This window comes from Onychomys torridus, chromosome 10, assembly GCF_903995425.1.
Source record: "Onychomys torridus chromosome 10, mOncTor1.1, whole genome shotgun sequence".
Classification (NCBI taxonomy): Eukaryota; Metazoa; Chordata; class Mammalia; order Rodentia; family Cricetidae; genus Onychomys; species Onychomys torridus.
The window spans coordinates 4,833,970-4,860,085 of NC_050452.1; the positions used below are offsets into that span (position 1 = coordinate 4,833,970).

The window sequence follows — 26,116 nt, forward strand, 5'->3', positions numbered from 1 at the left end:
AGGACACTCTCCAACCTTTTGAGCTTCCTGTAGCCTGTGCAGTGTGCTCCAGGTTCTCAGCTTTGTGAGCTGTGAGCCATGCTGAGGTGGGCTTTGGTGATGCAATTGTCTTTGAGCCGTTTCTGCTCCTATAAGTAACTTGCCCATATTCCTGTCCATAACGCCAATAAAACTCATTGGTTCACCAAGTTGGAGTAGGCCTTTTGATGCTTTGTCAGTCTCTGTGAGTTCATATGAGCTTTCCGCAGTTGATTCAGAGAGCCTTGTTCCCCTGGTGTGTTCTATCCTCTCTGTCTCCCTAACTCCTTCTGCCTCTTCTTCCAAGGGGTCCCCTGAGCTCTGGGGGAAGGGATTTGTTGGAGACATCCCATTTAGAGCTGAGTGTTATAACGTCTCTCACTCTCTCTTCCCTCATAATGTCTGGCTGTGAGTCTCTGTATTTTTTCCCATCTGCTGCAGGAGGAAGCCTCTGTGATAATGACTGAATAAGATAATGATCGATCTATGAGTATAGCAGAATATCATTCAGAGTCATTTCATTGTTACTTTTTTTTAGACTAGTAATATTTGCTTTACCCTAGGTCTCTGGGCTATCTAGATTCTTATTCTTGGACACTCAAGTAGTGTCCCATCTCATGGAGTGGTACTTAAGTCAAATCAGACATTGGTTGGTTATTCCCACAAGGTTTGTGCCACCATTGCCTTAGCGAATTTTGCAGGCTGGACATATTGCAGATCAAAGGTTTTATGGCTGGGTTAGTGTTTACTTTTCTTTTTTGGTAGCCTAAAAAGTACCTTTCTATGTCATAGACACTAGAACATGGGGGTAAAGGTTCTATGTAGGCACCAGCTTAGTCTCTCCATATTCAGTGAGTTGTGTGGGTGTGTCTTCAGCAATGGGGTCTTGTTAGTGTATGCAGTATAGGGGTTGTTGTCTGTGCTTTGCCCCTGAAGCACGACCCCAATAGGCAGCAGGATATCTGCCCTCCTCATGGGCATAGCCGAGGGGTACTCCTTAAGACCTGGGATGCATACATGCTCGCCCTCTTGGCATGTTGGTGCTTTGGATCAAGGCAGAGTTCTCCAGAGAACTGTGTTGGACCCTATCCCATCCCTCCTGGATCTAGTGACCTTATGCTTATTGTGAGTTAATCCAGAATAAATACTTTTTGATTATTGGACATACTCTGTGGAATTTCCACATTATATGGAGAGCAACATATTGTCTTGGCAACACCTGGGTTGTTTAGGGATTTTCATAGAACCCCCTTGGCCAACAACTCAATTGGATGAAACCCAGTCTTGTCACTGAAAACTTCATTTAGTGACATGAGATGACCAGTAAGAATTCTGACTCCCTCAATATATGGAAACTTCATTAGGATCACTTTTGTGTATTATATATAGTCTAATGCCGGAGTGTGAGCTCCCCTCCCCCAGCAAGACACCAAGGAGCCGACTTCCGATGCAAGAACAAAAGGTTTCGTTTATTCTGGCCTAAGCAGGGACCTCCCCTGACATGACTTTACAGTAGGCAAAAAGAGGGGGAAGGTCCTGAGCACTCACTTTAAGGGGTTTATATAAGAAAGGTTCACATGCAGAATGTTACATATCTTGGGATTGGGCAGGGAGGGCGGTTGGCTAGGAATGAAGTAAGCATAAGGTTACCAATGGCTAATAGGATTCAGGGTATCTATAGAGACATAAATTTTTACTCCCTATGTCCTGCTTTTGTTGACACATTCAGATTTATTGTTGCAGTCTTATTCTCTCTTGAGTTCAACTTCTGGTCAATTGAGCCCATTACTCCTCATATCTTGTTTTGTCAAGTCTAAGATACATAGATTTATTGTCCCAGCCTTATCTTTCCCATAGGTTCAACTTCTGGTCAGTTCAAAAACCTCTGGTCAGCAAATACCTCTAGAGGAAGAGGGGAAAGGGGAAGGAATCTCTCAAGAGGGCTACTAATTTCCCCCTTTCAATAGGAAGTTTCTACTGCACTGGAGTGCCATACTGGCCCTCAGATGTTCCTTAAATGCTCTTCAGTCCTAGCTGTCTCTCCCTTCATTCCCATCTTTCCTACCCTTTCTTACCTGATCTTCCCGTTCTTACCTCCCCTTTTCTACTCCTACGCTGGCTCCAGTCTACCCATAAAGTTTATTCTATTTCCTGCTCCCAAGGAGAACCATGCATCTCTCCTAGTCTTTTCCTCTATGTCTAACCTCTCCTGAGTCTACAAATAGTAGCTTGGCTATCATTTATTTAATGACCAATATCTAGATATAAGCAAATACATACCATATTTATCTTTCTGAGTTGAGTTTACCTCACGCAGAATTACTTTTTCTAGTTCCATCTATTTGTCAGCAATTTTCATGATGTCATTTTTTAACAGCTGAGTAATACTCCATTGTGTAAATGTTCCAGATTTTCTTTACCAATTCTTTTGAGAGATATCTAGGTTGTTTCCAGTTTCTTGCTATTATGAATAGAACAGCAGTGAACATAGTTGAGCTAGTGTCCCTGTGGCAGGATAAAGTGTCCTTTGGTTATATGCCCAAGAGTGGTATAGCTGGATCTTGAGGTAGATGAATTCTCATTTTCTGAGGAACTGACATACTGATTTCCATAGTAGCTGTACAAGTTTGTACATCCACCATCAGTGGAGGAGTGTTCCTCGTGTTCCATATTCTCACCAGCAAAAGCTATCACTTGTGTTATTGATCTTAGCCATTCTAACAGGTGTAAGATAGAATCCCAAAGTTGTTTTGATTTGCATTTGGACGTGAAACATTTCTTTAAATGTTTCTCAGCCATTTGAGTTTCCTCTATTGAGTAATCTCTGTTTAGATCTGTATCCCATTTTTAATTGGGTATTTGGGTTTTTTGATAATAAGTTTCTTGAGTTCTTTGTATATTTTGGATATTAGTCCTCTGTCAGATGTGGAATTGGTAAAAATCTTTTTCCATTTTATATGCTGCCACTTTGTCCCAATGACAGCTTTTCAGTTCCATGAGGTCCCATTTATTAATTGTTGATGTTAGTGCTTGTGTTATTGGTGTTCTGTTCAGAAAGTCTTCTGTGCCAATGGAGCACAGGTCTTCTGATTACACATATCGGAATGTTGCTGTTGCTTCTCCATTTGTAGAAAAGGTAGGAGATCTCCACCAGCTGGATCATTAGCCAGCACAGAGGTCACACCCCAGGTAGTCTCAGGAGAGTGACAGCTTCCATCTCAGCTACCAAGTACCAAGTGCAGCTAGAATAGTACCTAGCTATGCCAACAAGGGAAGCACATAGCAACCATGAGTTCAGCACCAGCACAAAATGGAGGATACGTGTCCATGAATTACACCCCCTCCTTGTAAACAACAGCCCCAAATTTGTTAAGCCCAGAAAGATGCTTCTCCATTGCTTCATCTATTCTTACAGCTAAAACATTTTAGTAGCATTTCTACTTCATTCTGTTTAAAAGATTTAGTTTTATGTATGTGTTTGTGTGTGAGTCTGCCAATGAATGTGAATACCTGCCTCAGCCATAAAAAATTTCAGATCCCCTCGAGCTAGAGTTGTGAGCTACTCAACATGGGTGCGGAGAACCAAACTCAATTCTTCTAGAAGACAAGCAAACAGTCTTAACCACTGAGGCATCTGTCCTGCCCCAACTTTAATGTATTTAAGATAATTACATTAAAAAAATTATAATATATATATATATATATATATATATATATTTATTTGTTTGTTTTGAGACAGGGTTTCTCTGTATAGCTTTGCGCTTTTCCTGGATCTTGCTCTGTAGACCAGGCTGGCCTCGAACTCATAGAGATCTGCGTGGCTCTGCCTCCAAAGTGCTGGGATTAAAGGCATGGGCCACCACTGCCCGGCCTTAGTTTTGATTTTTTTTTAAGACAGGTTTCTCATTGTCTTCTAGCTGTCCTGAAACTCTCTTTGTAGACCAGACAGGCCTTGAATTCACAGACATCCACCTGCTTCTGCCTCCCAAGTGCTGGGATTAAAGGTGTGTGCCACCAAACCCAGCTCTACATTTTTAATTTTAACATCTGCTCATACTTTATTTTATATTCACATTTTTCATCATTTGGCAATATTTTTTTGAAGTTATCCTTTTTTTCCCCATGTTTCTTGCATTTCCTGTTTCAATTTTTTATTATACATTTAGTGTTATTGGCTAAATATTTAAAGTTTAGCTTTATTTTTCATTTTATGTTTGTTCATCTAATTTTGACTTTTTTTGTTTCATTCTTCTAATCTCTGATTGTCTTCTCTTTCTCCCCGTAGCATTCTCCTCCACTCTTTTCTTTCACACCCGTAGCCTTGCATCTCCTCTGCTTTCCTCTCTCCAGAGCCTTCCTTTTACCTTACTCCATTATTATTTTCCACATTCACCATAAATAATTTCTAACTTCCCGGGGCACTGGCTATTAGTTTTGAGATTTTATGTTTTGTGGTCATCGGTAATACATTCAGGACTTTAGATTAATTCCAAGTGTACTTCTTTATCTCTTAGAGTTTGACACTAAGGCTGTTAACACAGTCTTTATTTATTTGTTTGTTTGTTTATTTATTTATTTATTTATTTATGTGGTTTTGGAGATTGATCTCTGAAGAGCAGGCTTTTCAATAATTGGTTTGCCTAATAAAATCAGAAGAGACATATGCAAACCAACAAATGTACATTGTAAAAAGATGAAAGCCATACTATGACTCCTAAAGTCATTGTAACCTCTTGACTACTGAATTCAAATACACAAAAATAAACAAAACCTCATATGGTGACTTCAGATGTTTTCTAGTAAAAATGGCCATGACTTTAAAAGCAAACAAATGAATTCAGTCCAGGCCCTGGAAAGGCCCAGGTGATAAGAGGAGAGATAGTCAGCAAATGGATGAGAAAATCAGTGCCGTTGGTGACGTGCTAACAGGGAAGGAAAATGCAGCAATGAAACGGAGAAAGTTGTTGAAAATGAAAACCCAGTGAATCACACTACAAACATCGAAAGAGTCACGCAGTCAGGAGAATGACTTATCGGGGCAGGGGACATGTTGAGGAAATGTACCACTCAAACACCAATAGATGGAGAAAGAAGGGAAGGGAGGGAAGAAGGAAGGAAGGGATCTTCAGAACTGAAGAGACCAAACCTAAGAAGCCATGGGACAGCAGAAAGAACTAAGATTACAAACCAAAAGCATGGAGAATCTATTTAATGAAATGACAGCAAAAATTTTCCATCTAGAGAAGGAAATTGAGGACTAGGAATCATATCACCTTGTAGTCAAAATGTCAAACATGGAGAAAAGCTGTATTACAAGCTATAAGGGGAAAATCTCAATTCATCCCCAAAGGCAGATACTTCAGAATAACACCAGACTTCTTATCAGTAGCCCTAAAATTTAGGAAGGAATTGAATAGTATATTTTAAGCCCTTAAAGTAAATAATTCCCAACCAAGATTGCTGTATGCATCTAATGTATCTTTTGAACTGATAGGAAGTACAAGACATTTCAAGACAACAGCAAACCAGAGAAATTCATGACCAAGAAGTCAGCACTTAGAGGACACCTAAAGGAATACCACACATGGAGAAACAAGACAGTCTTGGTACCAAGAATAGAGGAAAGAATAAATTTCATCAGTGCAGTCTATGAATCAAGGAGAGCTGGGAAGAAACCCATCATTTCCAATATAGTATACTGCCAAACCTCTAACACTAATAGTGGAGAAAGAAAAGAATAGATCATAACTCATCTAACCACAGAAACAACCAAAAAAATCACAAGAATTTGTAAACATGTTTCAGTAACAATCTTACACATAACTGACCTCAGATTACTAATAAAAAATACATTGGCTGATTGGATTAAAAAAAAAAAAAAACTAGGCTTAACTATTTTTCATCTCCAAGAAACACACCTCACTGGTATCCCAATATGCTGCCTCAAGGCTATGGTCAGGTTTTCACCTCAGGGGTAAAGATATCCATGATTGAGACTCAGAGGAGGGAAGTTAGTCTACAAAGTCATGGAAGCTGTAAACAGCTGCTGAAAAATTTATGCTTGATAAGGTAGATCCAGACCCAAACTAGAAGTGGTAAAAAGGAACACTGCATATTAGCAAATGGAACAATTCATCAAGCATCATTAGGAGCTGTTTTGAAATGTGTGTGTGTATGTGTATGTCTGCACCATACATATCACATGCATGCAGTGCCTTGGGAGGCAAGCTGTGCTTGTTAGATCCAATGGAATTCGAGTTATGGATCACTGTGAGCTGCCATTTGGGTGAAGGGAACCGAAACAGGGTTCCCTGAATGAGCAGCAGCATGTGCTCTTAACTGCTAAACCATCTCTCCATCCCTGAAACTTACACTGTTTTTTTTTCATATGTGTATATATGTGTATGTCTCTCTCTATATATATGTATGTATACACACACACACACACACACACACACACACACACACACAAACAATGGGATTGAAGCAGCAATTAAAAAAAAAAGTCTTCCAAGAAAGAAACTCCTAGGAATGGATGGATTCACTATTGAATTTTTTCAAATGTTTAAAGAAAAGCCTGTAATCCTGAAAGAGAGAGGGGTAGAGGGAGAGAGAAAACAGCTACCAGATCTCCTAAAATAGAAAAGAAAGGACATTGTTCAATTTATTCTCTGAAACCATCATACTCTAAATAACTAAGACTGGAAAAGGATCTAACAAACAACCAATGAAACAGCAACAACAAAACAAAAGTAAGAGAAAGAAAGAAAAGAAGAAAACATAGACCGATATCTTTAGTGAACATAAATATAAAAATTCTCACCGAATTTTTATCAAATTCAAGAACGCATCTGAGATATCATACACTATGACCAAGTTGGTTTTATTCTGAGGAAGGATGGTTTGCTCAACATATGGACATCTAAATAGACTTCAGGGAATCTGTGAGCATTAAGAAATCACATGATCATCTTTATCAGTGTCAAAAATGCCTTTTGATGATGTTCAGCATCCCTTCAGGATAACTGACCTGAAGAAAATAGAAAAAGATGGAACATGCTTCAATACAATAAAAGCTATATATGCATCTCTACTGCCAATATTATACAAACTAGGGGAAAACTGAATGCATTTCCTCTAAATCCAGAAAGACAAACGTCTCTACTCTCAACTCTTACCAGTACTTGGAAAGAGAGAGAGAGAGAGAGAGAGGGAGAGAGAGAGAGAGACAGACAGAGACAGACAGAGAGAGAGAATATGAATGAGAGAAACATTATTTAAAGACAATTCGATCCTGTACATAAGAGACACAAGAATCTCCAGCTAACATTACATCTGATAAACACATTCATAACAATAGTAGGACACAGAACTGAACAATTAGCAGGTTATATGCTGATAATAAACTTGCTGAGAAAAAAAAAAAGAAACTGGAGGAGTCATCACATTTAAATACGTTAAAAAACCCTCTAAGAATAAGCCCACTTGTAGAGGGGAAATACTTCAACAGTGAAAATGATCAGGGACTGAAGGAAGAATCAGAGGGAGACACTAGAAGATGGGCTAGCTTGTATGTGCATCCATTGCTGGAATTAGTTTAGTGGGAATGGTTATATTACAAATGTCATCTTTAGGTTCAGTATTTTCTCCATCAAATTTCAAGTACATCTTAAGAATTAAAACAGAAAAAAAACGTTCTAAAACTCACATGAATGCTGTGGATTATGCTTCTTGTTAATAGAAAGATGACAGGCCAGTAGCTGGGCTGGAATTTAGGCAAGAAAGCCACACTGAGAATGCTGGGAAGGAATACGGGTCAGGGAGTCACCAGCCAGACATAGAGGAAGCAAGATGAGAATATCATACTGAGAAAGGATACCAAGCCAGGTGGCTAAACAGAGATAAGGATTATGGGTTAATTTAAGAGTTAGCTAGTAACATGCCTGGCTTAATGGCCACACATTTGTAAGTAATATAAGCCTCTGAGTGATTATTTGGAAATGACTGTGGAATGCAGCATGACAGAGAAGAGAAAAGCATCTGTTTGCAAATGGTGCACCAAGAGGCTACATGTGCATCCACATTAAACCTGAGAAAGCTTAAAAAAGGTTCTAAATGTACAGAAACAGAGCCACACTGGACTTCCTACTCTCTTATGCCAGCTGTGGTGCCCACAAAATGGAGCTCACTCACAACTGCCATGAGCTAAGCCACATGGCCAGTTTCTGCAGTGTCTCACAGGGGTCACAATACAGACAGGCTTCTCCCAGCTGCTGCCTGTCGGCGTCAGCTTAAGCTATGAGCACAAGCTCCATCAGCACTCTGCATGGAGAACTTAGGGTTTGCTCATAGACAAAAAGAGTTAGAGATACCCAGTAAAGACAGATGCAGATGAGAAGAAAAAAAAAAAAAACCTCTAAATAGGTTTCACAGTGTTTAAGAATATACATAGGCTATTGAGAGAAAAGAGAATGTATGAACAATCATAAAAATATATATAGTTTTAAAATAATAAAGTCAAATCCTTAAAAAGAGAATAAAATAATATAAAAATGGGCCATATAAGGATGAAAAATGCATATTCTGGGTTATGTATGTTATTGTGTTGTCTTTGAAAATTTTGGCTGTTAAAAGACTTTGGATTATAAAAAACAGCTGTATTAAAACAATATATATTTAAAAAATATCTTGACTCCAAAATTTAAGTTAGAACATATGCTGCTTTGGAGGAGAAGTTATATTTTTATTTCCACCGGGAAATAAGAGACTATGGATTCATTCTGGATTAAGAAAAATCAGGTTTGATTGAGGAAGACCCCCTGAAATCCTAACTACAGACATGGAAAAATAAATCTAAAGTAACTACAAGACATGTAATGTATATTTTACCTGCTCAAGCATAAAACAAAAAATTATCTTTGGCTGGCTTATATATAAAATACACAGTTTACATTTATGTTAATACAGATATATATGTTACCTTTAAAAGTTTATATATTTTCAGAACAAGGGGACCAGACACCAATAAAAATGGATGGCCCAGATGATCCAGTGTTTCATTGTACCTCTGTTACAGTTTCCTCTGAATTCTGCATCCAAAACAGCTTCAAGGCTGCTGGCTGAGATGGACCAGCCACACAAAATTCCCAAGTCAGAACTTGACTGTAGTTCTAAATTTTCTCATGGTCCCCATAAGAGTACTAGCGCCCCCAATCAACAGGAAGTAGTCTGAAGAACTATGCCCAAATTCCCAAATTGTTGTTTATGAATGTTTGTTTTCATTTAAGGAGGGTTGATTATAAATGGTTAATGGTCATAGTCAATCTCTTTCTAAGAAGAAAGGGAGATAATATATAAAAATGATGGGGAAAAGGGTAGATTATTAAATTTACTTTATTCCAAAATACAACTGTTGAACAACTCAAAATATTTTACATATTGATTTTAGTATATTGATACAAGTTTAAAGTCAATTTTTGTTATAGTGTATGTATATTTATACTCATGTTTAAGGTATTATTTTTATGCAGCTCATTTAAAAATGTTATGTATAATTATAAAATACAGATTAATAGTCATTTATAGTAGTCAATCTTATAGCCATATTAGTTAGATTTTCTAGGTATACAAAGATATATTTCAATTAGATAGTCAATCTTTGAATACTTCAAAGACATACAGAATATGGCATTTAAAATGTTTTAAGAACTTAGACTTTTCTAAATGGTGAAACATGTCTGCTCCTGGCAGCACCCAATATACTTCAGAGAAGATGATGGGTACTGAAGAAACTCCATATGGAGTTTACTTTCTTTGTGGCAAAAGTTAGCCACTGGGTACGGAACTGCTCTCGCCTCACCTGCCTCAAATTGGACAGGCAAGACAGAAAAGAATGTGACTGCAGAACTTTCCTAAGACAAGGTGGGACAGTCCTTCAGAAATTCTGCTCCACAGATGAGTCTGCCAGATATGCTAGACCTGTAGGCGAGGATGGATGCCCTAATGTTGCAGGGGAACCTTGGGTGACTGTCTAGGTAACCAACTCTTTCTGTCATTTCTTAATTTTTGGAAGTTGTTTCCCGTATACTTCCTATTTACTCAGATAATATTATATCCTTCTGAGGTCTCTGATGGAATTGAAGACTAAATAGTTATAATTATCATTTTCCTTAATTATAATAGAAAGTAAATTAGATACAAAACTTTAGACTCACCAAGATAACATAATTATTTTCTCTAATTTTGCCAAATGCAAGTGGATTAGATAGTGTTACTATAATGCTTACCTAATAACTGTTTTTGTTGTATATAATCTTACTATATTAAAGGTAAAACCTTCCTTTTTAATTAGACCAAAAGGGGGAAATGCTGTGGATTATGCTCATTGTTAATAAGTAGCTGGGCTGGAAGTTAAGTGAGAAAGCTAGACTGAGGGAGGATGCTGGGAAGGAGAAGGGAGAAGTCAGGAGTCTCCAGCCAGACTCAGAGGAAGCAAGATGACAATGCCATACTGAGAAAAGGTATCAAGCCACATGGCTAGACATAGATAAAAATTATGGGTTAATTTAAGTGTAATTTAAGCTAGTTAGTAATAAGCCTGAGCTATCAGCTGAGTATTTATAATTAATATTAAACCTTTGAGTGGTTATTGGGGAACTGGCAGGTGGGAGAGAACTGTTCATTTGCACATGAAACAACAAAAATACCCAAACAACCAAAGCAATTCCAAGCAGAAATCTTAGTGCTAGTGGTATCAGAATACTTGATCTCAAATTGTACCATAACCACTGATAATGAAAAGTGTGGCACTGCACAGAAAGGGACTGATAGACTAATGCATTAGAACAGAGGCTCAGAAGTAAACCCATGCAAATACACTAACTTTTACGTATTAGAAAGACACAGTGGGAAAGTCTCTGTTTGTCATTGGGTTCTGGGAATGCTGGCAATCCACACATGTAGAAGAATAACAGTAGATTTTTAGGCAGTGGCTCTCAACTTTCCTAATGTTACCCTTTAATACAATTCTTCATATTGTGGAGATCCCCAGTCATAAAATTCTTTTTGTTGGTACTTCATAACTAGTTTTGCTTCTGTTATAAATTATAATTTCAATATCTGAAGTGCAGGATATCTAATATGTGACTCCTGTGAAAAGGTCGTTTGACCCTCTCAAGGGGTTGCACCTCACAGCTTGAGAATTGCTGTATCTGCCATTGTGCATAAAAATTCAAAACACATTGAGGCCTTAATTTAAGACCAACAACCAGACACTGCTGGAGGAAACCTTGGGTAAACACTGCAAGACAGCCATGGGCAAGGACTCCAGTAACCTGGGAAGATTTTCTAGGTGTTCACTGATGGGATTGTGTTAGTTTCTCTTCTGTTGCTTTGATAAAACACTGTTACCAGGGAAACTTAGTATATAAAAGAGTTGATTTTGCCTTATGGTTCCAGAAGATTGGAGTCCATAGTGGCAGGACAGCATGGGAACATGACCATAGACAGCCGCCATGACAGTAGGAATGGAGCAGAAACCATAGAGCTCATATCTTAAACGTAAGCACAGAGCATCAGAGAGTGGAATGGAAGGGCTGTAGGCTTTTTTCTCAAAGCCCACCCCAGTGCCATTCTTCCTCCAGTGAGGCTACATCACCTAACCCTCTCCCAAACAGCATCACCTACTGGGGACAAAATTCAAATGTCAGAGATTATGGAGGCATTTTTCATTCAAAACACTGCAGGGCTTCATGAGATTTCTACACTTTTACAAGCTAACTGAATAGACAGCCTTTGCATAGGAAAACACTTTCGCCAACTCTTCATCAGATAAAGGTTTGTTATATGGAATATATTGAGAACTGCAGAGATTAAACAGCAAAAGTACTAAATCATTCAATGTACAAATTGACTAATGAACTCGATGAATAGTTCTTGAAAGGGAGAAATAAAATCGGCCAGTTTGAAATAGTGTTTAATGTTCTCAGTCATCGGGAAGTACAAATTAAAACAGTCCAGGAGGGCTGGAGAGATGGCTCTGTGGTGAAGGGAGAGTGCTTACAGCCCTGCTGGGGGACTGAAACTCATTTCCCAGAACCCACACTGGGTGGCTCACAACTGCCAAATGTTCAGCCCCAGGAAATCTGACTCCCTTTTCTGGCCTCTACACTGGCACACCTGTAGCATACATTCACATCAAAACACACACTAATACAGATAAGCAAAAATAAATCTTAAAAGAAAAGCTATTTTGAGATTACGTCTCACAAATTGCTACCATCACAAACAAAACAAATGACAAGTGTAGCAGGTGTGCTAGGAAGGAGGAACTCTTGTATACCGGTGGTGGTGTGTAAGCTAGTGAGGTTAGCAAGTGTGTAAGCTTGTGAGGTTAGCAAGTGTGTAAGCTAGTGTTGAGATTAGCAAATGTGCGGGAAGGAGGAACTCTTGTATACTGATAGCAGTGTATAAGGTAGTGAGGTTAGCAAGTGTGTAAGCTTGTAAGGTTAGCAAGTGTGTTGGGAAAAAGGAATCCTTATATACCGATAGTAGTGTGTAAGCTTGTGAGGTTAGCAAGTGTTTGGGAAAGGAGGAATCTTTATATACCGGTTGTCATGTGTAACCTTATGAGGTCAAGATGAGGTCATTATGGCTGTTTCTCAAAACAGAACTAACATAGGACCAGCACTTCCACTCCTGGGGTTTGTCTGCTGGAATCTTACTCAGCATATCATAGAGACATTTACATGTCTATGTTTATTATTGCACTGTTCGTAATATGCAGGATTGGAATCAGCCTTGATTCCTAATCAACAGATGGAAAATGAAAATGTGATACATGATAGAATTTTATTCAGCTATAAGAAAAATGAAATCATGACATTTATAAGAAAGAGGATAGAATTGGAGAATATTCTTTAAGTGAAATAAGCTACTCCAGACTCAAACCAGTTCTTCATGGTTCATCTCTTCTGGGAAGCCCATATACTTTATATATACATGCTGCGAGTGTGTGTGTGAGTGTGTGTGTGTGTGTGTGTGTGTGTGTGTGTGTGTGGTGTGTGTGGAGAAGGGGCTATGAGATGTGGGGAAGACACCATGGAAAGGGGGGGGGAGAATGAGAGAAGATAATGGAGATATGCAACATGACAGCAGCAGCAAGGTTGTTTGGGGGAGGAAACCAGCATGAGGCTGAGGGGTGACTGTGAGAGGCAGTGGGAGAGGAGGATGAAGGACACAAAGATGACATGAAAGTGCCCTGAAGAAACCTGTAACTTTGTATGGTGATTTAGTAATATCACACTCTTGTAAGATACCCCCAAAGGGCCGTGCGTTTATTTCTATTAGTGGATGTAGAATGTGGGCTGTTGTGCTAGAAAGGGGGAATAATAAAAAGGGAATCCTGAACAGAGAAGGAAGATGTGGAGTTGCAAAAAGACATGTGGGAATGGAGAAATGGATAGACCCATTCAGAGTGCTGCTTCATACCTATTAGTTTGGATCCCAGCAAATACCACTAGCTTCAGTACTTTATTGTCCTCTGTGTCCACAGGCACACACAGTTGCACACACACACACACCCCTACCTAAATGTGAAACAATAAATGTTTATAACAATAGATAAAATATAGTGTTGTAAGATAAAGAAGTTTTTTCACTTTCTGTATGGGCAGTGACATTTTTAGGACATGTAACAAGGTGATGGGGACTAATCTGTACCAAGCAATCATAGACGAGCAAAAGAGAAAATTTGAAGCACCATTCTCTCTATTATCTGAGACAGTATTAGCTGCTCAGTGCTAGTGAATAAACCATATGGACTACTAAACTGTTTCACAGAGGATTAGCGGGTTATTGTGAACATACTCTTCAGCGGCTTGCACTGAGTGTCCTTGACTGTTAGATGGGAAGCATGTTCCTCATAGAGTACAGTGGGTTGTTGGCCACACGTTCTTCAGTGGCTTGCACTGAGTCTCCTTGGTTAGGTGGGAAGCATTGTCTTTTTAAATTCATTAAGAGATAATCTTAGAATTATTATTTCAGGAAGATCTCTTTTCTGTTATCTCCTTTCAGTTACAGATTCATGATAATGGAAAGACTGGGAATAGATTTACAGAAGCTCTCAGACCAGAATGGTGTTTTTAAAAAATCGACTGTCCTGCAACTTGGAATCAGGGTGGTGAGTTCAAGATGGTTCACTTCAAATGTCTCAGTTTTAGATTATTTACTTGTTTTGATTTTTATGGAATTATGAGAAAATAAGAATTATTTCCTAGGAATGTCAGTTATAGAAAGGAGGAAAGATTTTGATGAAATTGATAACCATGGGCTCTGCAGAATACAGGCTGTGTTGTGTCTGGCCATTACTATTACACTCAGTTTTCCATCACAGCTTGGTTTTCGTATCCAAGCAAGCTTGTATAGCTGCAAGAATAACCTTTCTTTTGTCTGTTACATTTGTAACTACAAATTATGGGCAAATAGACTACTTCTCATACTAAATATGGTATGATTTTATTTAAAATATTTTAAGTATAAGTTGGGGTGGTGGCATCAATTAATTACAGCAATGGATAACACAGACACAGACACATACACTGCTAACTATTAAGCAATGTAATCACAAATGACCGTGCATACATTCATTTGTTGATTATGCCACATATTTACCTTATTTATATGTATCTTGCTTTAGTTTCTTCCCGCCCCTAATCATAAATAGAATGAAACAAATCAGGCCAGGTCGTCCTGTGTTAATTTCTCCATTTACCTATTCATTTTTCCATTCTCCTAGTGAGTATTCACAGAACACCTTTCTCTCATATATGTCTCTCTCTCTGTGTCATAAATAAATAAATAAATATATGTGTGTGTGTGTGTGTGTGTGTGTGTGTGTGTGTGTGTGCAAGGTTCTAGAGATTTAATGATGCCTAAGACTTTGTTATTACAAAAGATAATGATCAGAGGTATAATATTTTGTTCTGATATTTTCAAGATTTGAATCATAATATTGATTGATGAATGAACTATATGGCTGTTTCACCATAGATGTATTTTCTATTTTCCTGTAGTTTTTATGATCTTTATTCCCAGTCTAAATTGGTTTTCTAGCTACTATGATGAAATACTCTGACAAAAGCAAATTAAAGGAGAAAGTATTTACATTGTTTCAGAATTTGAGGTTATAGTCCCTCAAGTTGGGGAAGTCACAAACAACAGGATATTAGGGCAAATGTTCACATGGCAGCCACATTCAAGAAAGAATGATGGGTGTCTGTGCCAGGTTTCTTCATTTTATACAGTTTAGACTCTCATCCTAGGGAATGGTGCCACCCACAGTGGGCAAATCTTCCCTTCATACTTAGTTTACTCAAGATACTTCCATACAGCTATTCCCAGAGGCTCAGCTCCCATGTGATTCTAGATGTTCTCAATTTGAGGAGTGAAATTAAACACATTGACTTTTGTACATTTTGGTCTGGCCATTGGGCTTTCAGAGCTATAAGAATAAGTATTGTTGAATCTTGATTTCCCTCCCTCAGAGGTTCAAGTACAGTATTTGATATTTGAGGATCATTTCATTCAACCTTTTATGGGAGGAGCAACCAGAAATTATGATATTTTAGAATAATCAGTAAGAGTGAGATATATTATTATATAATGTGTAGAAATAAACCATATTATTCTAGTGTAAAACATTGATACTGATCTTATCTATTTTTTTCACAGCTGGACATACTGGAATATATACATGAAAATGAATATGTTCATGGTGATATAAAAGCAGCAAACCTACTGTTGGGCTACACAAATCCAAATCGGGTAAAGAGAGGATTAATTAACATTGGCTTTCAGCAAGCATCTTCAGAATTCTTTAGTCAAACTTAGTAAAGACAGACTCTTAACCCACAAGAGTTTACTACAAATGAGGGCTTAGTATGATGAATGTTTCAATTTGTCCTACCTTGCTTACCTAATTTAATCCTTGCTCTGGATTAATGAGTAATTAGGATGAAGAAACCGAGAGTCAGAGGGTTAAATCATTTGCTAATGGACGCACATTGAAGAAGTGCCTGAGCAGGAATCTGAGTTTCTAAGCAAATGTAGATAAAGTACTATGGCAATCCAGGGAGAAGGAATGGATGTGTGCAGGAAGGTAGCTGTGTGGGGCTCCATTTCTTCTCCCTATAGTTTGAGCAAAGAAACATGTCCAAAAGAACTTTCCATTGTGGTAGAAATCTTCCACCCAATATCATAGCGTTCCTTGTGATGTGGCCAGGACAATACCAGTTTCAAACAGTTGGTAGTGGCCAGGGGTTGGAACCAGGGTGGTGAACAGAGTACTAATGGTTTCTAGGGATGTGGAACTTGTGTGTACATCAAGAGTGCACATACACCATTATTTCTTTGTCAATCCCACTTCCATTGCATACTGTGGGTGATGCTGGTATGTCATGTCGGTTGATCCATTAGCAAAGGCCTCACTGAGCTGTATGTCTAGGAGCTGGGACTATCTAGGAACTCAGAGCACTTGCTGCTTAGTTTTACTTAAACTGCTCAAAATTTATCCATATGAAACACAAAATTTTCTCCAAATAAGGTAAGTTATAAAAATATGGCAAAAATAACTGAATAGCTGAGATTTTAATTTAATTTTAAATAAATATATGCAACTATTACCTACTGTCTCAACAGGTTTAAAGTAGAAGAAACTAAGACTCAAAAATATTAGAAAGCTATAATTAAATGCTTAATAGACCTCTGTTAGTATTGAAAATTCTAAATAAGAGGGGAAAAGTCTCTACAGAAAATACCAATGGGTTAAAAATTTAAATTTATCTCCAAATTAATCCTAGACATAAGGAATGAGTACCTGTCAGATACTTTTTTAATAAATATTTGAAAATATTTAGCAAACAAGAAATTAATAGAAAAACATATAATTTCACAATGTGGTGATAAAAATGAAGTCAGGGTTGGGGAGAAGATGTAGCACTGTCCTTGAGATAAGTGGAAAATAGGTCACCTTTGATAAAACTAGAATGTGGGGAGAAGGGCAGCCTCCTTAAAAAGAGCAAAGTAGAGAAAATCTGAGAGAAACAAGGAAACATATATTCTTTTAGCTGTTTCCATCACTTAGCAGAAAATTCCAACCTTTGCGATTGTTTTTTACTGCTAGATAGTATTTTTGAGCAGTACTATTACTTTGCCTGGTTTTGGATATTTGGATTTTTTAGGATTTATTTTTGTTATTATCTAACATGGTGTTGGGAACCAAACCCAAGTCCTTTGGAAAAGTAGCCAACAGTCTTAACTGCTGCGCCATCTCTCTAGGCCATGGTCGATAGTTTTTTGACAGTTATGAATAAAATGGCCATGAGCTAAGATGCATGTAAGCTTTATGCAGGCTTATGCTTTACTTTCCTTTAGGGTAAATAACTGAGAGCTGACTTTCTAGGTCATTTGATAATGTCTCTATGATGTAGCAACTGCACACTCTCCTTCAGAGACTTGTCATTGCGAAGTTTCCATCAGCAATGTGTGACAGTGACATTTCCATTAATTTTCTGAGTTTCAGCATTTCTGATAGTTACTAGGCACCTGTCATTTACATCTGCGTTAGTCACCTGCTGGACTGACAAGTTGTATTTGCTTTCTTCCAGTCCTGTGTTTTCTTGGTGAACGTGTCCATTTAAAAAAAAAAACAAAACAAAAAACTTTTCTTCTAAAGGAATTGTGGTGTCTTTATGTTTGAGGGTAAGAGCTTTGTCAGATGTTTGTGTTGTAGGTATTGTCTACAGCTGTGGCCAGTCTTTTGGTTTCCTTGCTGATGTCTTTGATAAGTAGGTGCGACGTCCAGTAGAACACCATCTTCATTACTGTAATTATAGAACACTAAAATTAGGTCACAGGCATCTTCCAACTTTGTTCTTTTGTTTTAAAAACAAATTATTTTGGTAACTCTGGCATCTTTGGAATTTCATATATATTGGAATCAGTTTGTCAGGTTTACCAGCAAACCTGTTAGGACTCTGACTCTAAGTGTGGTGTGCTGTGATGCATTTGAAGCTGTTGCCGTGACAATGTAGACTGTCCTGAGGAGGTGCCAGGCCAGCCACCTCACAAGGAGCCATCTTCCCAGTGCTCCCTTTGCTTGTTTTCTTTTTACTAATTCAAAATATTTTCTTATTTTCCTTGATACTAGCTTTTTTTGTTGTGGTTATATGGAATTGTGTTTAAATTTCATATATTTTGGAGTTTTTAAAGTCTTTCTCTGTCAGTGATTCTTCTGTTTAAATTATGTGTGCCCATATGTATCTGTGTTCATTAGTGCAGTTGCCTTTAAGAGGTTGTAAAAGGGTGTCCATTGCCCCAGAGTTGAAATTATAGATGTTTTGAGCTACCTGATGTTGATGCTGGGAACTGAACTCAGGCCCTTTCCAAGAGCAGTACATGCTCTTAATTGCTGAGCCCTTTCTCCAGCCCCTGCTATAGATTTTTTTTTTAAATTTGGAAAATTTTCAAAAGAATTTATTATTTTTGTTTTATGTGTATGGCCATTTTGCTTTCATGTGTTTCTGTGCACCACCTGTGGGCTTAGTACTGCTAGAGGCCAGAAGAGAGCATCAGAATCTTTGGAACTGGATTTCTGGTCAGCTGAAGCCACCACGAGATGCTGGGAATGGAACTGTATCCTCTCTCTGTTTTAGTTAGAGAATTACATTTTATGATTTTAGTATTTTAAAGTCCATTGGCAATTACTTTATGACTAAAGACACAGGCCACTTTCTGAATATTTCATAGACCCTTGAAAATAATATATATCCTGCTACTTGGTTTGGGGTAGATGTTTAATAAATGTCAGTTCAGTAAAACCGGTTGAGTTTTGTTTCAGTTTTCAGTATCTCTATGAGAAGAATTTAGAAACTCATGAATTTTTTTCCTTTTAAAGAATCCTCATCAGCATTTCCTTTGTGTGCATTGGTTGCGTATGGGATTTTTATGTCTTTTTTTTTTAAAATCAATTGTCTCTTTTGTCTTTTTTTGGAAGTCTGTGTCTTTTGTTGGTATAACCGTCACAACTGCTCTTGATCTCAGCACTGTATGTCTTCCCTGTCTTTTTGCTTTTCACCCCTTCCCTCCTGTACATGTGTATTAAACTCTTGGAGAGGGTGTGTCCATTAGAGGCTTGTTTTCATGCTTTGTTAGTCTAGGTTTATAGGAACCTGTACCCAGAGGGTTATTTCTGCTTCCAGCCAATTCACCATGGGATTCATCACTTCAATAGTCAGGAGTAGAATGTCTCTAACCCCTTGAGATCTGGAAGAGGTTCAGCTTCCTGTCCTCCTTCTGGGTGCCACAACTGTCTGTGGTTCTCTCCCTTCTGAACCTTCAGCTTCAGGTTCTGCCTGAGCCTCTGGCCTCTGATGGTTGCCCACTCCATGTGCTAGTTAGGATGTCTCTGGGTGCTTGTAGAGCTCACCCATTTGTGGTTCCTTTCGAGGAGCACAGGCTTGTGTCATATGTTTAAAACCTCCAAACACTTACTTACTTCACAATTATTATGTGCAGCAGGGTAGAAATCCAGGCATTCTTACTTTCATCATTTCTAAAACCAAGAAGGCCAGCTTCAATAATTTAATTTTGTTGAATTTCTGTTCTTGCCATTTGTCCATTCTTTTTTTTTTTGTAAGTGTCTATCAACTTCTTTTTTCCCTTTCTTATATTATTATTATTATTATTATTATTATTATTATATTTGTGTTTTAATTTTACACATCAGCCATGGATTCCCCTGTCCTTCCCCCCAGCTCCCTCCCCTCCATTCCCATCTCCTCCAGGGCCAAGACTCCCCTGGGGATTCAATTCAACCTGGTAGATTCAGTACAGGCAGGTTCAGTCCCCTCTTTCCAGGCTGAGCAAAGTGTCCCTGTGTAAGCCCAAGGTTCCAAACAGCCAGCTCTAAGGACAGGTCTCGGTTGCACAGCCTGGGAGCCTCCCAAACAGTTCAAGCTATTCAATTGTCTCACTTATCCAGAGGGCCTGCTCCAGCTGGGGGCTCCACAGCCCCCAGCTCCTTTGGTTCATAATTCATGTGCTTTCATTCATTTGGAGCGTGAATTGCTGAGCCATTTGTCCATTCTTATCTTCATTTATTTTGTTTTTCCCTCCATTTGGAAGAGGTTTTTTTTTTTGTTTTTTTTTTTAAACTAATTGAATTGTTTTTTATTTTATGTGCACTGGTGTTTTGCCAGTGAGTATGTTTGTGTGAGGGTGCTGGATTCTCTGGAACTGGAGTTACAGACAGTTGTGAGCTGCCATGTGTGTGCTGGGAATTGAACTCAGGACCTTTGGAAGAGCAGTCCGTGCTCTTAACCTCTGAGCCATCTCTCCAGTCCCTGGGAGTTTTTATACGAACTGTCTGAGTCCTTTTGCTGCTGTATAACTTACAAGTCTGATTTTCTTATGATTTACATTTTTTTTTTTTTTTTTTGAGAGGATCTCAATAGCTCTGGCTAGCATAGAATTCCCTTATGTAGTCAAGGCTGGCCTTGAATTCCTCATCCACTTACCTTCAGTTCCAGAATGCTTGGCCATTGGGATGAGCCACTGTGCCTGGCTTTCCAATCTGTCTTCTGTACTTTATCTGTGCTTTGGGCCTTTTTTTTCCATGCAGATGATCATTAATAATGTGGACAGGGTACCAGCCTTTTATTTATTACAGATTTTGTGTTATAATTAGGGAACTTACTTATAAGAACTTCATTGCATAATTTGATTTTATTCTTTACATGAAAAGACATAGAGCCTAACTTCACCTTTTGTAAGTTTTAAGTTTTTCCCATTTCTACAACACTTCGTTGGAGTCAGTTGCAGTGTTTTATCATAATACTTAGTTTCTTCTGTTGAATCTTACTGTGTGCGCATGTGTCTTGCTCTAGACTGTGTGTGTGTGTGTGTGTATGTGTGTGTGTGTGTGTGTGTGTGTGTGTGTGTGTGTGTGTACAGTCCTGGCACACTGATCTCCTGTGCTCTATGTCATGTTTTAGTGTTAGGTTGGTCTGACCCTCCTTTGATGCTTTCTTCTCACCTCTCACTCTCTCTTCTGTATTTTCTTTTTATTACATTTTTTTCTTCCTCAGTGTCAGTCTAGCCATATTTTCTGTGTTCACTTATCTAGATATGTTAAAAAATATTTGGTATTCTTACTGAAGTTTTGATAAACTTTAAAATTAATTTAGTTGAGACCTGACATCATTCCAATTCATGCTCATTGAGCAATCAGGAAACTTTTGTATTTTGTGAGATTTATATTTGCATCTTCAGGAGTATTTTCATGGTTTCTTCTTCATGTTAGTTTTTCTTATTTCTTGTTCTGTTTATTCATAAATACTATAGTTTTTATTTATTGTCCCTGTTAATGTGCTTTAAAGATTTGTTTATTTTTATTTTACATACATGGGCAATTTGCCTGCACATATATGTATCATGTGCATGCAGTGCCTGTGGAGGCCAGAAGACACTGCTGGTTCCTCTGGAACTGGAGTTATGGACAGTTATGAAGCACCATATGAGTGCTGGGGAGCAAACTCAGGCCCTCTGCAAGAGAAACAAGAACTCTTACCATCTGAGCCATCTCCTCAGCTTCTCTTAGATTTTCTTAAGCAACTGTTATATCAGGCAAATTGAATAATATTCCAGTTATTACGATTTGTCTTATTGCATGGCTTAGTATGCCCCCAGTGTAAGACTAAATAGCAATGATGCTGAGGTTATCCAATTCTCTGTGATCTCAGTGGAAATGCCTGAGCTACTATCCTACTAGGTGTGATACTGCCTTTAGGATTAAAACCTTATGTACAGATGTGCAAATGTGTGCAGATGTCTTATGTGCATTTGTGTCTTTATAAAGTTAAACAAGCAATCAATTGTTCTGTTTTTCCTCTTATGTTTTCCTTTTTATGAGAACGTATTCTTTTCTCACATAACACATCCTTATTTCTGTCCCCCTCTTTACTCCTCTCAGTTCCTCCCCAGTCCCCATGCCATCCAGATCCATTCCCTTTCTGTCTCCTGTTGTTGGTTGATTTTGCTCTTTTCTCTTTTGGGGGGCCCGCAACGCAGCTCCCAAGTAAATTCACACACATGGAGGCTTATTCTTAATTGTACATACCCCGCCGTAGCTTGGCTTAGTTTCTTGCCAGCTTTCTTTAACTTAAATTATCTCTACTACCTTTTGCCTCTAGGTTTTCCCCTTCTTTTACTTCCATAAATCTTATTCTTACTCCATGGCTTGCTGGTTATGTAGCTGGCTGGCTGGCTCCTGAGTCCTTCTTCTCCTCTGGTTGCTAGATCTCAGGTCTCTCCTCCCAGTTCTCTACTTCTCTATGTCCTCTCTGCCTGCCAGCCCCGCCTATCCTTTCTCCTGCCTTGCTATTGGACAGTTCTTTATTAGACCATCAGGTGTTTTACACAGGCACAGTAACACAGCTTCACAGAGTTAAACAAATGAAACATAAACAAATGCAACATGCCTTAAAATATTCTACTACAGTCTCTCATTAGAAAAGAACAGGCTTCTAAGTGATAATGTGATAGTTTGAAAGAAAATGGCCCTCAAAGGGAGTGGCACTATTAGGAGCTGTGGCTTTGTTGGAGGAAGTGTGTCACTTGGAGGCAGGCTTTGAGGTCTCATATATCCTCAAGACACATGTCTAAGTTCATTTCCTATTGCCTGCCGATCAAGATGTAGGACTCATAGGTATCTCTCCAGCACCATGACTTTGCCATGTCCCACCATGATGATAATGGACTGTACCTATGAACTGTAAGCCACCCAATTAAATGTTTTTTTCTATAAGCATTGCTGTGGTCATGCTGTCTCTTCATAGCAATAGAAACCCTAAGACAGACAATAATAAAAATAACATATAATAAGATAAAACAAAAACTATTACATTGGAGTTGGACAAGACAAACAGAAGGAAAGGAGCCCAAGAGAAAGCACAAGAATCATGGATCCACTCATTTGCACTCAGGAGTCCCATAAAAACTCTAAACTGGAAACCATAATATACTTGCAGAGGACCTGGGGCAGACCTGTGCAGGCCCTGTGAATGCTGTTTCAGTCTCTGTGAGTTCATGGGAGCATTATGAACTCACATAAAGTGAAGGCTCTGTGTAGGCACCAACTTGAACTCCCTGTGTTCTTTGAGTTGTGTTAGCTGCTGTCTCCAGCAATGGGCCTTAGGATCAGTTTGTGGAGAGAGAGCAACCTGTTGTTTTGGCAACAGTCTGGGTTGTTTTGGCATTCAAATGGAACCCCTTTGGCCAACAACTCAATTAGCTATAACCCAGTTCCAATACTGGAAGCCTCATTTGGTGACAAGAGATGGCCAGCTGGGACCCTGTCTCCTCCATTTTTTTGTTGATTTCATTTAGCTTACCTTGATATATGCATATATTTTAGGAAGCTTCTACTGTGTTAGGTTTCCATACTATACCTCAGATCTCCTTTAACTTTAGCTGTTTCTCCCATATTTTGTCCCTTAACCCTGTCACCCCTTCCCACTTGATCCTCCCATTCTATCCCCGATCCGTCCATAATTATTCTATCTCTAATAGATAGAATTATCTATTTCCTAAGGAGATCTATCTGTACCCTCTAGTCTTTTACTCTATACCTTCCCTCTGTGGTTCTATGGATTGTAGCTTGGTTATCATTGACTTAACAGCTAATATGTGCATATAAGCATATACATACCACATTTGCTTTTCTAGATCTGGTTACCTCACTCAGGATGATTTTTTTCTAGTTCCATCCATTTGCCTATAAATTTCATAATGTCATTTTTCCTCATGGCTGTGTAATACTCCATTGTGTACATGTACCACTTTTTGTTTATCCATTCTTTTGTTGTGGGACATGTAGGTTGTTTCTGATTTCTTGCTATTATGAATAGAGCAATAAACACGGCTGAGCAAGTTTCTTTGTGGTGGAATGAAGTCTACTTTGTGTATTATTTCCAAGAGTGGTGTGGTGGCTTGTATGAGAATGGCCCATAGGCTCACAGATTTGAATGCTTGGACTTCAGAAAGTGGCACTATTTGAAAGGGGCAGGAGGTGTGGCCCTGTTGAAGGAAGTGTGTCATTGGAGGTGGACTTTGAAGTTTTCTTGTTTTGGTTTTTTGAGACAGGGTTTCTCTTTGTAGCACTGGCCTAGAACTCTCTCTGCAGACCAGGTTGGCGTCAAACTCAAAAAGCAGCCTGCCTCTGCCTCCCTAATGTTGGAATTAAATGCATACACCACCACACCCTATTGGCTTTGAGGTTTCAAAAGCCCAAGCCAGGCCCAGTATCTCTCTCTTTCTGCTGCCTGTGAACCCAGATGTAGAACTCTCAGCTACTTATCCAACACCTCGCCTACTTGTTTGCTGCCATGCTTCTTGTCATGATGACAATAGACTAAACCTTTGAAACTGTAAGTAAGGCCCATTTAAATGCTTTCTTTTTTAAGAGTTGCTATGGTCATGGTGTCTCTTCACCAAGACAAGTGGTATAGCTGGATCTTGAGGTAGAACAATTTCCATCTTCCTGAGAAACTGCCATGTTGTTTTCCACAGTGCCTGTACACGTTTACACTCCCACCAGCAAGGGATGAGTATTTCTCTTACTCCATGTCCTTGCCAGCATGAGCTGTCACTTGTTTTCTTGATCTTAGCCATTCTGACAGGTGTAAGATGAAATTCCAATAGTTTTATTTGAACATGTCTTTAATTGTTTCTCAGTCATTTGTGTTTCCTCTTTTGAGAACTTTCTGTTTAGATCTGTACTCCATTTTTTCATTGTGTTGTTTTCTTGATATCTAGTTCCTTGAGTTCTTGGTTTATTTTGGATATTAGCCCTCTATCAGATGGGTAGTTGGTCTGAATGAAAGTGTCTTTTGCCACACAAAGTTTCTCAGTTTCATGAGCTCTTGTTTAGTAATTGTTGACCTTAGAGCCTGTACTATTGGTGTTCTGTTCAGAAGGTCATTTCCCCGTTTTCTCTTCTCTGATTAAGTCTATCTCTTTTTATGTTTGATCCATTTGGAGTTGTGTTTTTGTGCAGGGTGATATGTATGGATCTATTTGGATCGTTCTAAACACAGACATCTAGTTTACCAGCACCATTTGTTGAAGATGCTGTCTTTTTTCTAGTGTGTATTTCTGTCTTTTTTTTTTTTTTTTTTTTTTATCAAAAATCAGGTAGCCATAGGTGTGTGGATTTATGTCTGGGTCTTCAATTTGATTCCATTGATCAACATACCTGTTTTTGTGCCAAAACAATGTTGTTTTTATTACTAATGTTGTAACTGTGTCTCGAAACTCCCAGAGACTACTAAAAAGCAGGTTTCCAATGCAAGCACATAAGCATCCTTTTTACTGTCAGGTTCAAACCTGGGCCACTGCCAGGCAGATGGAGGGAAATGTGGTGGTGGGCCCAGGGGTAGAGAATTTTTATAGGGCAAAACCACAAGCCGGGAATTACATGCTTTGGCATTTTGGGATTGGTTAGAAAGGATATGGGGGAAGGTGATTTTTTGAAATTATTAGTCTAGACTTTCAGTGTGAAACCACATTTGAAACTATTGGGTTGGACTTTTGGCAGGGAACCACACTTTGCTGAGGCAGGATTATCTGGGCTGCTCAGCAGGGTTATATGGGTATCTTCAAGGGCCATAAACCTCATCCAGAATGTATGCAGGAGCATATTATCATGGCACATTCCTGAGATACTTCCTGAAGTACAGCAGGTGGTCTAAGATGGTGGCCCTTCCCTAAGATGGAGTCTGTATTGCCTTCACACTATAATCTTTGTTGTGCAATTTGAAATCAGGGATAGTAATACCTCTAGCAGTTCTTTTATTATTCAAGATTGTTTAAGCTATCCTGTTTTCATTTGTTTGTCTTTGGGGTTTTTTTTTAAGCGTGTGTGTGTATGTGTGTGTGTGTGTGTGTGTGTGTGTGTGTGTGTGTGTGTATGTGTGTTTCCATATAAAATTGAAAGTTGTCCTTTCAAGATCTGTGAAGAATTGTGTTGGGAATTTGCATTGAA

The 26,116-nt window shown here is 38.6% G+C and overlaps 1 protein-coding gene across 2 annotated transcripts in view; it reads left to right on the plus strand.

Annotated features, from left to right (window-relative positions):
* The window catches only part of Vrk2 (VRK serine/threonine kinase 2), a 139,366-nt gene that overhangs the window by 58,011 nt on the left and 55,239 nt on the right, over positions 1-26,116 (plus strand). For both annotated transcript variants that reach the window (XM_036201492.1, XM_036201491.1), the window contains exons 6-7: positions 14,092-14,197; positions 15,748-15,840. In XM_036201492.1, coding sequence (XP_036057385.1) covers positions 14,092-14,197; positions 15,748-15,840 — 199 coding nt within the window. The remainder of the gene's footprint in view (positions 1-14,091; positions 14,198-15,747; positions 15,841-26,116) is intronic.